Source organism: Oratosquilla oratoria, chromosome 41 (genome assembly GCF_046742065.1).
Source record: "Oratosquilla oratoria isolate Oo_2021 chromosome 41, ASM4674206v1, whole genome shotgun sequence".
NCBI lineage: Eukaryota > Metazoa > Arthropoda > Malacostraca > Stomatopoda > Squillidae > Oratosquilla > Oratosquilla oratoria.
Genome location: NC_134817.1, coordinates 12672470 through 12689614, shown reverse-complemented (window position 1 = coordinate 12689614; position 17145 = coordinate 12672470). Strand labels below are relative to the sequence as shown.

Sequence of the window (17145 nt, the reverse complement as noted above, 5' to 3'; positions counted from 1 at the left end):
GATTTATTGTCTAAAAACAGGTTGCCAGTTCAGAAGAAACTTATGGATGACCAGAGCCAAAGGTACTTAATAATTAATAAGTTTATTTTCTTTAGGTTTTCTCCGAGTGAGAAAAAAAATCTTGGCAGCCATCAGAATAAGAATAAAAGTCAAATCTAATTATATAACGAGTTTTTGTTTTCCCGTACAACAGGTATACCCTAATATCATTTCCCGCTTTGTTCGGTATTTTGAGGTATCCTTGATTAATCACTTTTACACTGCAACTATTATGCAACAGATTTTGTGTTGGTGAGACTCGTTCGATAATTTTAGAAATGTTGCGACCGAAACTGTTTTTCGTTGTAATGTATATGCAACTATAATGCAATATATTTTGCCTTGGTGAGACTCGTTCTTTAAATAATTTTATAAATATTACGACCGAAACTGTTTTTTTTTTCGTTGTAATGTATATACAAGTGCAGCGATGCGTAGAGGCATGCAAGGAAACGTAGAAGTGGAAGGTGATTTTCTAGTTCATGCAGTTATATAATATATCCCCGTTTGTTGCTAAGGTGTTTTGGCGGGATATTCAAACTAACTATAATTACTAGATGACTTGGAGGGAGTGTAGCTCTAAAAATCAGTCAGAATAGAACAATTTAATGATGTTTTATTTACATTAGAACCGCCCGTTGGCTTCACCATGCATGTCTTGGCAGAGTGCATTGAACATTGCTGTTTTGGCCTGTTGGTCGGTGTAATCGTGTGATCTCTCCAGTGAACAAGATTAGTGTGATATTAAAGGATACAATACTCAGTCTGATTCAAATTTTAGCTGATATAACTGAAAACTCCATAACCTTAAGTTCATTTACGGATTTTATAAACTAAATTTAAGTTAAAGCTACATCCCGGATTTAACAAAAGCCCCTACGACCTCCGTTCCCACAAGAAATTCATTTCATTGCGGGTTATCATATATATATATATATATATATATATATATATATATATATATATATATATATATATATATATATATATATATATATATATATATATATATATATATATATATATCGCAAATTGAATATACATAGGAAGAAATTGAATGTACATAGGAAGAAATATGCTCGAGTTTCTCATCTCATGGTCGACGTGCTCCAAATATATACGACACCGTATTCATAACTGACTGAGCGTGATTCTGCCAAGTAGTGAAGACTAACCGGCAGTGGTACAATGACTACGTAACTTGTTGGCAGACGCTTGAACTCGACAACCTTTGCGTGTGACTAGTCTACCCGTGTGTGGGTCGGCCATCTTATGATTTAAGAACTTTAAATAAATCCTAGACAATAATGGAGTTAGAATGTTTATTTGTTTAGATACATTATTTTTGTATTGTAGTTTTCGTTTAGGTAGCTAGTAGCAACTTTTAATCCAATGGTATAGTGTTATATAATGACAGACACACACACACACACACATTGTCCTTAAATGTGCATTCAGGCTGAATAAGGGAATAAGAGTGAAAGGTTACAAAAGACCATAAGGCCTACACAAGTTAGTGAAATGAACATAATTTTGATGAAAAAATCAGTATGGAAATTTATTTTCTAGAGAAAGATAAGAACATAAATAATGGGTTTATAGACAAAAATGTAAATTAAAAAAGTTTATAAATTGTTGTAAACATGAGATATGAGAAATTCGGGATTCCTCAGACACCTTAAACTGGGATGTAAAAAATAAGGAGATTTCTGAAGGACATCAGAATATGAAATCTCAGTTTGAAGAGCTGATTCCTGTAAGATTCAATGTTGGCACTTGGAAAGTACTTGAACTGCGTAAATGACATAATAAAAGGAATGACAAGATATGCTAACATCTTTCCATGCGATGCAAATATCACAATATAAAGATGAAAAGTTTAGATAAATATGTTGATGAAATATATTAATGGAGCCAAGTGTAGAAAATGATCACGCTAAAAATGCAAATGGGAAGAATGACAAAAAAAAAACATTAATGGTTTGCTTAATGAGGAGTGAAATATTAAAAATGCATCTTACATCTGTTTGGTCCATTAACTCTCATGCATTTTTAAACCCACATTTTGATTGTTTTTCATTCTACCAAGGAGATATAAATACTCTGATATACTTTTTTATGTTTTTATGATTCTACTGACCTTGGTCCAAGCTGGCTGGGAGGCCGACCATAATTATTCCAATTGGGTTTGGCTCCCTCACCTGCAAAGGCCGGCACTGGGAGAAGAAAGCTCATGGAATAGTGGTTATGGATGATTTGTCATCCAACAAATACCTCAACAAGATTGGGAGCAAGACATACAAAATGTTAGAAACATAAGAGTGACCTTATACTACACGGAGAGAGAAAAGAGAGAGAGAGAGAGAATATTCTGTACCGGTGTGTTCTTCGCACTAAACGCAATCAAGAAGATTGAGGAAATAGAAAAGGGCAGCATCCAAAATTATCCCAAACCCAGCAGACAAATCATACGAGGCGAAATTAATTGGACCTGTCATCATAAGAAGAGAGAAAAGAGGTGATCTATTTATCCTATACAATGGAAATAAACTTACATCTTTTTGTGTTATCCTCGGCAATTGTAATTGTTACTTCGAAATATGTGTTCTTTTCATTACATGCACTTTATGTATTTTTATTCATTGCCAAATAAACTTATTATTATTATTATTACTATCGTCATGCAGTAGTTCCTAGCCCCAGTATAATCTTTGACATCAAGGATAGAAACGCTGATTATTTGTAAACGACGAGATTCAGTATCATGATAATTGTCGCCTCGATTTTCAGTGGGTAGACACCTGCAGCCCCACGAAAAAATGGAGAGAAAAAGAAAAGAAAAGAGTCCATAGACATGTCAGATTCTCAAAAATGCACTTCTAGGTGGATTAGCTGACTGGTGATTTTTTCAAATAGGGAAGTTAGGTGATGATTTCATCTGTCGTCCATCTTGCAGGATCACCCCTAGTGTTGTATTGGTCCCTGAAATACCCTAAAATTTGATAACTACACACACGTTCAGATATGATCAATGTGAGTGCAAAGGGCAGCCAACCCTTCCAACACAGGGCTTATGGAAGATTCATGCTTACCAATTGTGGATTTTCGAAATGTTGGGTAGGGTTGGATAATCGAATTTCACTGACCTGCACTGAAATAAAACAAATGCAAAAAAATATATAATTACTCTCACATAATAACATGAAATACAAAACTACACAAATATTATATATTATATAGATTATTCATCCAAAAAATATATACATGAACCACGAAATAATATAGATTTATGAATGAAACGTCATAGAAAATTGTAAGTTGTCGTCGATTGCAAGGGAAGACCATTTTAGATTTAATTTTGCTATTGATTCTTCCTTTGTTGTTTGAATTAGAATAAACACAAATATGGTTGTTTTATTTCTTGCCTTATGAAATGAAACTTGTAAATCTAGTATGAGAATACTACAAATTGAAAAAACCATGTATTTGGATAAAATAGATTATCAACAAATATTGAAGACAGTAAATTATGGTTGCGCATTGTTTCAATTATTCGTAAAGAAAGTTTAGGCTAACATGAAATGCTAATATGAATTCTATCACCAGCGCATTATTTTCTCAAATCAGAAAAGGCATGCTTTATATTTTACTTTAAATGTGTCTGGCCATTTTTAAACAACCAGCCAAATGTTAGCTGCTCTCCTAATGAAAACACCACAGATGATATTATTTTGTGCATTTGAGTAGCATCATGGCACAGAAAAATATTAGTGTGTGCCATTTTTGTTAAATTTCTCTATTTGAATTGCTATCTAATTAGTAGGTTGAAGCATACATTGTTAAAATATTTCAGTCGCCTGCAAATTTTCTAAAAAATAACCAGTCTTACATATTTTCCTCAGTTGCTTTTTAACTATGACACTCTTCTTCTAAATTATAGACTTCAAGTATGATTACTCTGAAATGTCCTCTCAGAATAAAATAATGTCATCCTAGACTGAAACAATATAGAAGTACTGCTAAACTGAAAACAACAGTAAAGTCTAAAACAAAGACCTCTAAGGCATTCATACATACACGGAATGGATGAGGATGGAACATTAGGACAGAACACACCAACGGACGCCGTTTAAAGTCTTTCTACTTACAGGGATTAAATGAATTAAAGGGGGGTGTAATATTGAATATGTTTCGGTTTTGTTTTAAATAGTTTAAACTTTCAAACAGAGGCATGGTCAATATTGCACCCGCTTAAACTAATTCATTTCCCATAGGCGTTGTGCTTTTGTCGGTAATTGGTATTCTAAATGTGAGCCATGTTCATCTCTTCACGGTAATTAGTATTTTAAATATTTAAGAACTATGTTCATCTTTTCACGATTAAAGTTTCCCATCAGGGTTATAGTGTATTCTTTTAATTAGCAGTGATACGTGTATCAGATCAATATCAGATTCTAACACCACGTCTCCATGAAATGATCAGAAAAATGTCTGAAAATTGTCCCAGATGATTTGAAATATACCTAGAAATAGAATAACGATAGTGATGAGTTATAACGATAACAATAACAATACTACTGCTACTACTACTACTACTACTACTACTACTACTAATGATAATAATAATAATAATAATAATAATAATGATAATAATAAAAATAATTGATGATAATGATAATAATAATAATGATAATAATAACAATACTAATAATAATAATAATAATAATGATAATGATAATAATAATGATAATAATAATAATAATAATAATAATAATAATAATAATAATAATAATAATAATAATAATAATAATGATAATGATAATAATGATAATGATAATAGTAATAATGATAATAATAATAATGATAACAATAATAATAATAATAATGATAATAATAATAATAATAATAATAATAATAATAATAATAATAACAAAATGATAATAATAATAATGATAATGATAATAATAATAATTTTGAGAAGCATCGTGATCGAAAAATTGAAAATATAATCCGGTTATACTTATAACCCAGAAAATAAAACAAGTAGTATAATGAAATAGAAATAGATTAAAAAGATCTAGAGACTGATACTTTGTTATTGGAGCGCAAAAAAATGCATTTGCTTAAATCTATACTGTACAGAAGTCTATCTTAGGTGAATAAGATCGTATGGTAATTGTCAAGTAACTAGAACAGCGCATTAAAATATTAAGATTCTAAAATGTTAGGCAGTGAAACGTTGATTCGACTTGCTGTAACTAGAATGATATAGAGCGAAAGTAACAAGGCTGGGTAAGCTGATAAATGAGATGTATATAACACCATTATTTATGTATATAAGAAAAAGTGTATGGAACGAATTTGGGTTCGATTGTCTCTTTGCCACCCTATCCATATATATCATGGATGTCTGACAGGTCGAATTACGCGGTACCTCAAACCTTGGAATTTTAGTGCAGACGATAGCACCCAGACGGATCTCGTTGAAAAGTTATTTTGCTTGTATATCCAAAGATAAAGCATATAATCTCTATATGAAGATAAATAGATATTCAAAATTAAATTAGAAATTGTGTGTAAAAATATTATACGAAACTATAATATATAAAATATCGTATATCTTTGTTTTTCAGGACACATCTAAAACTGTATAAACTACCCGGCAGTCGTCCGTCGGTCCTCCATCTTGCACAGGAAGAGGGGAACCTTAAAGATGTCTCTCTTATCAGCTCGTTTCGCCGCCGTTTTGGCAAGGCAGCTCCCTAGGAGCACAGCCCAGGTAGGCGAAATTATATCCTTCCTCCTGTGATAATGTGGATATTGATATTTGTGCTTTTAAGTGATTTAATAAGAAGTTATAATAACTGGGATTTTCCACCGGCTGGTGGGGAAAGGTTTACAGTGATCAGCTGATGAATCGTGTCATTTACGATACAAGTTATTGTATTAATTCGAGCGTATATAAGTGTGATATGTTAGTTATTAAGACGAATGGAGTTGAAGGGGGGAATAGACTATAAAAGTGAAGGCTTAACTTAAAGTAGGTATTTGTGTATGGTATGTTTTGGGCATCACCGAGGCCGGTTCGATCCGACCCATAGTGACAACAATCGAAATGGTGATGTTACGGTAGAAATTAATTTGATAGCTGTAAAGGTAAAGCCGGTGGTTGAAACTAGCATATGGTTAAAATGTAGATTTTTTGCTGTGGGAGTGAGGTTGGTAGTGTGCCTAAGTGTAGTTTAAGTAGTATATATTTGAAGAGCGTTAATTAATATATGGGAATTGTATAACATCTTTGAAACGGTTGCTAAGTTAGACGAAAGACCGTTGTTCCATGACCTTTTAGGGATCAAGGAAATTATGGATTGGTAGTTCAACAGTACTTTTAAAAATATACATTTACAAGTTAAACTAGACTATTGCTGTAAATATGTTAGATCAGTATCGCAATTAATAATCATAATGTGGTAGTTACTAAATTCAGCCAAAGTTGAATGTATGGTAACACCCATCTTAGGCCTAGCCAAAATTAACCCAAGTCCTTGAACAACTATTCAATGGCAGTCTTGTTAGTGGATGTGTTTGTATTGTTTTGAAATTCCATTGTGTGCAGTGCTTGGCAGTGGCAGTGTAAGTGTTCTCTGAGAATCTTTGTACATTTAAGGTTAGGTTATGAAAGTTCAAAGTAATGTTTTACGGTTGTGCATTTGTACCTTTTGGGTGTTAAGTTATTGCGGTGACAAAAATGGGGGTCTGTACCTATTAGCTGTCGTTTCATAATTTGGAAATGGCTGGCTATCAGTTCCTGTGGCAAGACAAATTTATGACCCCAGAGTGCCACTGAATGTGCTTACAAGAATTCTCCAGAACTAAAATCTTAGTCTTAGATATTAGAAATTCATACCAATAATTAGCAATGCCTCGTACCCAACCTTGATAAGAGTTAAGTCCATAAGTTGGAGTACCCAAAGGTTTGTTGCAAGTCAGCTATTGCATTATGATCATAAGGCAAAATTTAGTGGAACATTTTGGATAAGATGGTAAGGGAAGCAAATAAAAAATTACTTATGGAATATCAATGTGTGTAAAGGGCATGGTATTCTAGAAGTGCACAACAGATATATCAATGAAAAATGAACTAAATTTGTAAATTAGAAATAAATTGGTGAGGTTTTTCTTGGTAGAAATCTATAAATAAAATTGCTAAGAGCCGGTTGTGTTCCCCGTCCCGTGTCACCTGTCTTATCCTGTTGCATTCTGATGTCAATTTGATAACCCAGCGTACTAGATGTTCTACCCCAAGTGAGGGTTAGGTTCTACAAAACATGGTTTCTATTAACATTTTGTGCTTCCCCAGTCGTAAACCCCACTTTCCCATTGCCTCCCCATTATTGATGGGGGGTAAGGGCATAAAAATGGTTTCCACCAAATTTAAGGGTCTGATTTGAATGAAATGCAAAATGAACTAGGAATAAGTGCCCTAGTTGTGTGCTTCTAAAAAATTACCAAGGTCATTTCCCATATTGATTGGAGGGATGGCCAATTTAAGGCACATGCTCATCCCAACCCTATCATTACCCCTTCCACCTTGGAGGAAGACGTCCCTTTCCACCTTGGAGGAGGATGTCCCTTTCCACCTGCCAGTAAGAGTCCAAGGCAATACTATAAGATTGCATTTCCATAACAGGACTAAGCCAGATTAACTGCACCAGTTAGTTACAACCTCCCCCCCCCCCCCACACACACTCCACATAGGTGGTATGTAGAAGGTGGAGGGATGCAAGTAATGAATTGTTGGGTTTAAATTTTCTGGGTTAGTCCTGTTGTAGAAATGGTCTTGTTTGCAAAATAGACAATAAAATCGGGTGAAGCCCCAGACCTCTGAACATATACCAATCCCTGTTGAACCCCCCCCCTTCATTGAATTTACATTTCTTTGCCCCCTTGTGTGTCCACTCTCCCCCCTTGTTAAATTCACTCCATTTTTTTTATTTATTTATTTTTTTTTTCTTCTCTCCTCTCACCCCTCCTCCGTCCCTTGCCTGCATCCCCATTCCCCTTGCTCCTACTTGCCACTCCATTTCCAACCCCACTTCCCTCCCCACCCTGTCCTTGTCCCCCCTCCCCACTGTGTCCTTGTTTCTACCCTCCTTTCCCTGTCGTCCTTCCCCATTCTCCCGTCCTGCCTTGTCCTTCCCCCATCCTGCCTTGTCCTTCCCCCCCACCCACCCACTCCTTGGTCCCCCCTCTCCACTCAGTCCTCCTTTTCTCCTCCCCACTTTGTCCTTTCCCCCTGCTCCACCCTGTTCTTCTCCCCCTGCTCCACCCTGTTCTTCTCCCCCTGCTCCACCCTGTTCTTCTCCCCCTGCTCCACCCTGTTCTTCTCCCCCTGCTCCACCCTGTTCTTCTCCCCCTGCTCCACCCTGTTCTTCTCCCCCTGCTCCACCCTGTTCTCCCCCCCCTGCTCCACCCTGTTCTTCCCCCCTCCCTTTTGTCCTCTCTACTGTCCTCCTTTCCCCCCTCCCCACCCTGTCCTCCTTTCTCCCCTCCCCACCCTGTCCTCCTTTCTCCCCTCCCCACCCTGTCCTCCTTTCTCCCCTCCCCACCCTATCCTCCTTTCCCCCCTCCCCACCCTGTCCTCCTTTCCCCCCTCCCCACCCTGTCCTCCTTTCCCCCTCCCCACCCTGTCCTCCTTTCCCCCCTCCCCACACCTGTCCTCCTTTCCCCCCTCCCCACACCTGTCCTCCTTTCCCCCCTCCCCACAATTTCCTCCTTTCCCCCCTCCCCACCCTGTCCTCCTTTCCTCCTTCCCTCCTTCCCCATCCTGTCCTCCTTTCCCCCTTACCCCTCCCCTTCATCCTGCTTTCCTTCTCACCTCCACCTTCATCCCCCATTCCCCTCCTACATCCCCCATTCCCCTCCTACATCCCCCATTCCCCTCCTACATCCCCATTCCCCTCCTACATCCCCATTCCCCTCCTACATCCCCATTCCCCTCCTACATCCCCCATTCCCCTCCTACATCCCCATTCCCCTCCTACATCCCCCATTCCCCTCCTACATCCCCCATTCCCCTCCTACATCCCCCATTCCCCTCCTACATCCCCCATTCCCCTCCTACATCCCCATTCCCCTCCTACATCCCCCATTCCCCTCCTACATCCCCCATTCCCCTCCTCCATCCCCCATTCCCCTCCTCCATCCCCCATTCCCCATTCCCCTCCTCCATCCCCCGTTCCCCTCCTCCATCCCCCGTTCCCCTCCTCCATCCCCCGTTCCCCTCCTCCATCCCCCGTTCCCCTCCTCCATCCCCCGTTCCCCTCCTCCATCCCCCATTCCCTGCCATCTCCAACCTGTCCTTTTGACCATTCTCTACTGTAGTGAAAACTTCTACATTTTCCCCAGCAGTAGTATTAGTTTATCTTTTGTACATCCCATTCATGGAACAAGTGACCTTGGTTGATGCATGGCAATAATTCTGATTTGGTTTGCAGATCTCAAAGCTCCTCCCTGCTGCTCAGATTGCTGCCAGAAAGTTTTCCACCACCAATGTCACTGCATCGGCTGAAGTGTCGACTATTTTAGAGGAGCGCATCCTTGGTTAGTAAATGTTCTTTTCATTTGAGAAGCTGAATTCTTTGTAGATTTGTGAAACATAAATTAATGAAAATAATTGTTCATTTTTTGTCTTATAAATGGAATGTTCTAGATATATTTTGTGGAAGTAATTGTAGTCATTATTGATGGCTTGTTGTACTATAAGGTCAGTTTTGTACAATTGTTGTGGCATAGATAGCTAGGTCAACATGAAAATGGAATTCCTGATATTTGAGCTGAAGTAGTTCTCATGGGATGCAAAAAGTCGCTATGAGTATTATGCAATTTGAATTATCCATCTAGCTGTCCTAGTTCTCGAGATATTGCATCTTGAATGGAATTAAATCAGGCCTATTTTGTCCGAGGAAATCAGGCCGAAACGTGCGGTCTGACTAATCGCCGATCAAACATAAACAATGGCGGTTTTTACTGACAAGCACAATTTTGTATAAAAATTTAGCATATGGTTGCATTATTTGACCTATTTTCTTTAAGATGTGTGATTTCCATGTAATTTGATCATAGATTTACGTTTTTATCCTCTGGAAAATTACCCACCACAGCTACGAATACCGTCAAATTACATGAAAATCACACATTTTAAAGAAAATAGTTTGAATAATTCAACTATATGCAAGCTATTACACTAATAACACAATAGTAACAAACTTAATAGTGTAGTTTGATCCATACCACCAGTGCTCATAGCGGGCAGGACGAATCGTAGCTGTGGTCCGTAATATTACGGAGGATAAAAACGTAACTTCTCTGATCAAATACATGAAAATCACACATTTTCAAGAAAATAGTTCAAATAATTAAACTATAAGTCTATTACACTAATAACATAATAGTAAGAAACTTAATAGAGTGAAGTTTGATCCATACCACCAGTGATAGATAAGATGGCGGGATGGATGTTGACGTTGTTATCCGATAATCCGACCCGATAGAAAAAACATTTAAACAACCAATTTCTCAGCTCTACCATAACACGCTGCCTTTATTTTGGTATTAGAATAATCTGCGAGACTAGTAGTTTTCGATTATTTTGGTTAGTTGCCAGTTTATGAATTTATTTAGCTCATTTTTTATGCTGAAACATAAACCAATTTTTGATTTACTGCTGAATGCAAGCCGCCATGTTTATCTTTTGTTTTTATGTACTGACACATAACTGATGATGTAATTGTTTGAAATTTACTATGATCGTAGTAAATACACTTGCATAACAATAGTATGAATGAAATTTCCGGCGGTATGTAAATTTGGCCGTTTGCATGGCGTGCGCATAAAATGACGCGCTATTGTGCTCGTCATCGACGGTGGCGCCTCTGGTGGTGTTTGACCTACCTAGCATAGGTAAGGGAAAGTGGTTGACCAAGTGTTGGCATATTTAGTGTTCAATGCTCCAGTGTTGCAAATATTTAATCTCTTACCATCTAGTAAATTATTGCCCATAGTATGCACATCACGTGCACATTCATACACAGTGGGCAAAATGCAGGGATGACCCATCATCAAGGTGGAGCCAAGAAAAGAGTGAGGGAGGGAGGGGTTGTGATTAGGAATGGAGTATGGGAATGAAATGGGTGAGTGGTTTTATGCCTTCGACTTTGGCTACCTCCCTTATAACAGAAAAAAGCCCTTGGTATATGTATACATACATAGGTAATTACACATGCTCTCTCACACGTCATCTTGCCCGCATGCTCACATACATGCTCGCCCCCATGCTCACTCTCATAGGCTATGCTTACTCGCACACACTTGTTCACACCAATATCTTTCTCTCAGATGGTCAACAACACTTGTCTACCAATGTTGAAAATATATTGATAACCTTGTCTATGACTCCAGTGGTAAGATAGTTTACCTAGTCTCTGGACTAGGCTCAAGATATCTTAACTATTTCTTCACTTATTTATGCAAGAACAAACTGCAAATGTTCATCTACTAGTCCTGTAAAATGGTGATAGTCGAGGAATCTATGGGAGGGTACAGGAACTTGCCAGCCATTGTAGGGCTATAGATTTTCATTCAGTGTAACTTAATACAAATACAACAATTAGTGGAAATGTCTTATCATCTCTTAATACTTTGTAGGTAGTTAAGGCTGTGAACATCTTTGAAGTTAAATTTATTTTTCTATTTCAGGTGCTGCGCCAAAGGCTGATTTGGAAGAAACTGGTCGTGTGCTGAGCATTGGTGATGGTATTGCTCGTGTTTATGGCCTCAAGAACATCCAGGCTGAGGAGATGGTGGAGTTCTCCTCTGGACTTAAGGGTAACTATTTTGTGATGGTTTTGTATGGGTAATTTAAGTATTAAGGCCTGTTTGCCCCTTTCAGGTAGGGTCCTGCAAATGGTTAGAATATTTTTGCATTAGATGGGTGATTTTTAGTGTCACACGCAACAAGTTTAACTCGTCAACACAAGGTCTTGCCATGAGCTGAACATAAGTTTTGTAGTAGCCACTGTAATGTAGCAAGGCTTTGTTATAAAGCAGGCATACCTTAACTGTTGGAGAAATGGTTCGATTTAGTAATAGTTTTTTAATCATTTTCAGGTATGGCTCTGAACTTGGAACCTGACAATGTTGGTGTTGTGGTGTTTGGTAACGACAAGCTGATTCGTGAGGGTGACATTGTAAAGCGTACTGGTGCCATCGTTGATGTGCCTGTTGGTGAAGAAATCTTGGGACGTGTTGTTGATGCTTTGGGAAATGCAATTGATGGCAAGGGTCCCATCACTGTTCCAACCAGGTACATATTGTAAATCTTGTACAATATTGATGGTATATCAGAAAACAGTTGGTAGGCAATCCACCATGCCTGTAATTTGTGTACAAGGTATTGGATGTATTGTTTTGTTTGATCCTGATGGAAGTGGCTCTTGATGTTGGCATGCACAAGGGCACTTTCATGCTAGGCCATAACTTCCTTGCAAGCATACTTGCCCCAATTGCATGGAAGAATGGGGATGGGAAAGGGTCTCTAGTACCTCTTCAATTTTGGAAATGTAGTGCATCACATTTTAGTGGATTTGATGGGGTGCACCAATATGATGCAGCAAGGGTCTGCTTTGACATTGTTTTAACCCCTACACTGGGGCACATTGCATGTCTGGCAGCATTAGCTGCCAGACGTTTGATGTTGCGTCATAATAATCGCATGATAAAAAAGTCGCTGCTCAATCGCTCGTTCTTTCACCCCGATTGAATTTTGATAACCATAGAAAATATGATGAAGCCAGTTTAGAGAGAATGAGAGTCACGCAGGTACGACTACAATAAATATAATCAAGACGCCGACGTTGGCATCATCGCGTACCCACTTGCTCCTCATGACGCCTACGTAGGTGTCACCGTATGAAAGTGGTTAAGCAGTGCTGGAAGACAGGGAGACTTGTCCCAGAGTTGCTGAGATAGAGGGAGTGATTAACCCCTTCCATACGGTGCCGCACACATAGGCGTCATGAGGAGCAAGTGGATTCGCGACGCTGCCATATCGGCGTCTTGATTATATTTATTGTAGTCGCCCCTGTGTTTTTACATTCTCCCAAATGTGCCCTGAATCCCATTCTCTGTGGTTTTCAAAATTCGCGGGTGAAAGAGAGAACGATCAATATAAGCGGTGACTATATTTTATGATGCGAGTATTATTACGACACGTCGTACGGCTGGCATTGTCTGCTGCCCGCGAGATTTAAGTCCCGTAGTGAAGTGGTTAATCCATTCCATATAATGATGCCTACGTTGTGAACAGTGGGTATATGAGGATGCCATCATTGGCATCTTGATTATATTTTGTAGTTGTAGCTGAGTGACTCCCACGTTCTGTAAACTGGCCTGATCATATTTGCTACAAAGACCTCTGTGAGGGGCACCGTCCTAGCCTCCCGATAGGGGGGAGTGTGTGACGTTAAACCATATCACATCACATTAATATTCAGTGAAAGAAAAGAGTATAACAACTGTAACTTTATAGTATGAGTTGTGATGCATCGTTGTACATCAGGCAGCTAATGCTGTCTGTGAGAACTTGATTTGTTGAAGAGGTTAAGTGGGGTTTTCATTGATGTAGGGGGATGCATTGATTTGGCCACACCTCTTGGGGGGGGGGGGGAGGTAAGGCATAAGGACTGCTAAGTTGAATTGCCTGAGGATCCTTCTGAATTGTTGCTGTCATACTGCCCATATTCCTTCCTTTGTTCCCACTCCCAACGCAATTATATAGGTGAACAGAACTGAGTGCATGGATATTTTAAAAGCTATTTGAATGTGTTGATTGATTGTGCCCTTGATTTTCAGACAACGTGTTGGCACCAAAGCCCCTGGCATCATCCCCAGGATTTCTGTTAGGGAGCCCATGCAAACTGGTATCAAGGCTGTAGATTCTCTGGTTCCCATTGGTCGTGGACAGCGAGAGTTGATCATTGGTGACCGTCAGACTGGAAAGACTGCCATTGCCATTGACACAATCATTAACCAGAAACGATTCAATGATGGCGTCGATGAGAAGAAGAAACTGTATTGTATTTACGTTGCTGTGGGACAGAAGAGGTCTACAGTTGCCCAGATTGTTAAGAGGCTCACTGATGCTGGTATGTGAACAACTGGTTTGTAATTTATATAAACAGAGTATTGGAATGGGACACATGGAAAATGAGTGAAGAAAGATTAGTAAAAGTGGTGTAGAAGGCAAAGGTGGAAGCAGTGAACATGAGGGATCGACCTAGGATGAGATGGATGGATGGGGTAAAAGGGGCATTGGGGAAGGGGTGAATGTCTGTAGAGGAAGGACAGGGGTGAATGGAGAATGGTTTTTGTATGGATGATGCTGTGATGCATGAGGTGGAGTGGGTGTGGATGGGGGGTGAGGGAGTATGTGTGAGAAATTGATGCAGCCCAAAGGGATTTCTCCCAGTCTTCTCCTTTTATGCATGAGGTGGATGTCACCAATTTTATGAAGTGGCCTTGCTGTGGATGTGCTGTCTTGTGACTGCTTCTGACCCAGGGCACTGGGTGAGATGCGGGGATGACCCGTCATCCAGGAGTGCCAAGATAAGAGGGTGGAGGGGTGTGGTATGTTAGGGATGGAATGGGTGGACTCCCCCCCCCCCCCACTCTCTCTCTCTCTCTCTCTCTCTCTCTCTCTCTCTCTCTCTCTCTCTGTCTGTCTCTGTCTCTCTCTCTCTCTCTCTCTCTCTCTCTCTCTCTCTCTCTCTCTCTCTCTCTCTCTCTCTCTCTCTCTCTCTCTCTCTCTCCCCCCCCCCCCCTTAAAAGGGAGGTAGCCAAAAAACAAGGGCATAAAGACTGCTCCCACCCATTCCATCCCTCTCACACTCCACTCCCCTCCACCTCTTCCCTCCCTCTTATCTTCCCTCCCTCTTATCTTGGCACCTTCTGTATGATGGGTCATCCCTGCATCTTGTCTACTGCCCTGGGTCAGCAATGTGACTCCCTTATAAGGGAGAGCCTTTGGCATAGTCTGTATGAGACTATCCTTCCCAGACAAGCATGAATCTAAAACTTCTCAGAATGGCCTCAGCCAGTGCAGAGACGGTAATTAGTTAAACTGTAATAATGAAATGGTTATAGAGCAACAGTGGATTGTAAGGGTATGGTTAAATCATATTTTAACTGAACTTTGGAAATGAGACTACAGATGGGTTCTTTTTTTTACAGATGTTATGAAGTACACCATCGTGGTTTCGGCAACTGCTTCAGATGCTGCTCCACTGCAGTACCTTGCTCCTTACTCCGGCTGTGCTATGGGAGAGTTCTTCCGTGACAACGGAAAACACGCTCTCATTATCTATGATGATTTGTCCAAGCAGGCTGTAGCCTACCGTCAAATGTCACTGTTGCTTCGTCGTCCTCCTGGTCGTGAGGCCTATCCTGGTGATGTGTTCTATCTCCACTCTCGTCTACTGGAACGTGCTGCCAAAATGAGCGACACTAATGGTGGAGGATCTCTCACTGCTCTGCCAGTCATTGAGACCCAGGCTGGTGATGTGTCTGCTTATATCCCAACCAATGTGATTTCCATTACTGATGGACAGATCTTCTTGGAGACTGAGCTCTTCTACAAGGGTATCCGACCTGCCATTAATGTGGGTCTCTCTGTGTCCAGAGTAGGGGCTGCTGCTCAGACAAGGGCAATGAAGCAGGTAGGTCATTTATTTGATTTGATTCATATTGTGTGTAGTTTATACTGCAGCCTTGATACTAAATTTTTTTTTTTATTCAGGTTGCAGGTTCTATGAAGCTGGAACTTGCTCAGTATCGTGAGGTTGCTGCTTTCGCTCAGTTCGGTTCAGACTTGGATGCTTCCACTCAGCAGCTCTTGAATCGTGGTGTGCGTCTGACTGAACTTTTGAAGCAGGGACAATATGGTAAGGTTCCTTGAAAAGGAGTATAGACATCTCTTTTAAAGCGGTAACAGTGGTTATTTGTAACCGAACATTAGCTACTTTTGTACTTGAAGTATTTGATGTACATTAAATTTTCAGTGCCCATGGCCATTGAGGAGCAAGTTGCGGTCATCTACTGTGGTGTTCGTGGATACCTCGACAAGATGGACCCATCCAAGATTACTAAGTTTGAGAAGGAGTTCATGCAGCACATGTTAACCAGTCATAAGGATGTTTTGGCTGACATTGCAAAGGAAGGAAAGATCACCGATGCTACAGATGCCAAGATGAAACAAATTGTAACAGATTTCATTGCCACTTTCCAAGGTTAGGTGGTTCATTCTTGATGGAACCAAACTCTTGGATGTGCATGGTGTGAGAATGAGCGAGAATTAGGTATGTCTGAATCATACGAATATATTTATACAAGAGTTTCATCATGGGGAGCAGCAGTATGTACATACGGGCAAACCAACATTGTTAGGAGCAGTTTACCTGTGCAAGGCTAGCTTCAGTTCAATTCCATTTTTTATTCATAAGTCTTAAAATGGAGGAAACATGTAAATAAAATGTATCACTTCATGTTATTTTTATTGACAAATAAAAATTGATGACTGGAGTGTTGCCAGGATGAAGGAAATCATGCTGTGTACACATGGAAGGAATGCTAATATAAGAGCAAGGTTGGAGTGTAGGAACACTGATTAAGCAGACTGTTCATAGAAAGGATGGACTACATTAAATTCCATGCAATATACCTGTCATGACACCATCCTAGCCCTCTGAGGAATTCATGAGGCAACAGGTGTGCTTGCAAGTGCACATGTAAAGGTCAACTAGTTAGTCTAATGGGAAAGTTAATGACCATTGGGCGATTGTTGTTGTGGCATGGTGTAAGCAATGTCCAAGTGCCTTCAAAGGTACGCAAAATGCTTCGCTGGGGGCAAATTCGGAAATCTGCATCCAACTTTTTACATTGAGATTTGGAGTTTAGAAGGTTGGGACTCCATTGCATAGCCTTTCAGGTCCCGATGGTACTTAGAGGCATAGTTTATGGGCAAAAAGATCATTGGCATTACTATTATCAGGT

At 39.7% G+C, this 17145-nt stretch overlaps 1 protein-coding gene across 1 annotated transcript; it reads left to right on the top strand.

The window, feature by feature from the left end:
- The first annotated feature begins 5672 nt into the window (after positions 1 to 5672).
- On the top strand, positions 5673 to 16637 carry blw (ATP synthase subunit alpha blw, mitochondrial). Its single transcript, XM_076178024.1, has 8 exons — positions 5673 to 5818; positions 9537 to 9642; positions 11797 to 11925; positions 12208 to 12403; positions 13951 to 14243; positions 15328 to 15812; positions 15893 to 16037; positions 16155 to 16637. The coding sequence occupies exons 1-8, from the start codon at positions 5753 to 5755 to the stop codon at positions 16385 to 16387; spliced, it is 1653 nt and encodes a 550-aa protein (XP_076034139.1). The 5' UTR covers positions 5673 to 5752; the 3' UTR covers positions 16388 to 16637.
- The last annotated feature ends 508 nt before the right edge of the window (positions 16638 to 17145 follow it).

Bases quoted from the DNA above. Each gene is read 5' to 3' on its own strand.
- blw (XM_076178024.1), top strand. From the start codon at position 5,753: ATGTCTCTCTTATCAGCTCGTTTCGCCGCCGTTTTGGCAAGGCAGCTC. The intron at 11,926-12,207 runs GTAACTATTTTG...AATCATTTTCAG, and splicing joins GTTCTCCTCTGGACTTAAGG to GTATGGCTCTGAACTTGGAA. The intron at 16,038-16,154 runs GTAAGGTTCCTT...TTAAATTTTCAG, and splicing joins TTTGAAGCAGGGACAATATG to TGCCCATGGCCATTGAGGAG.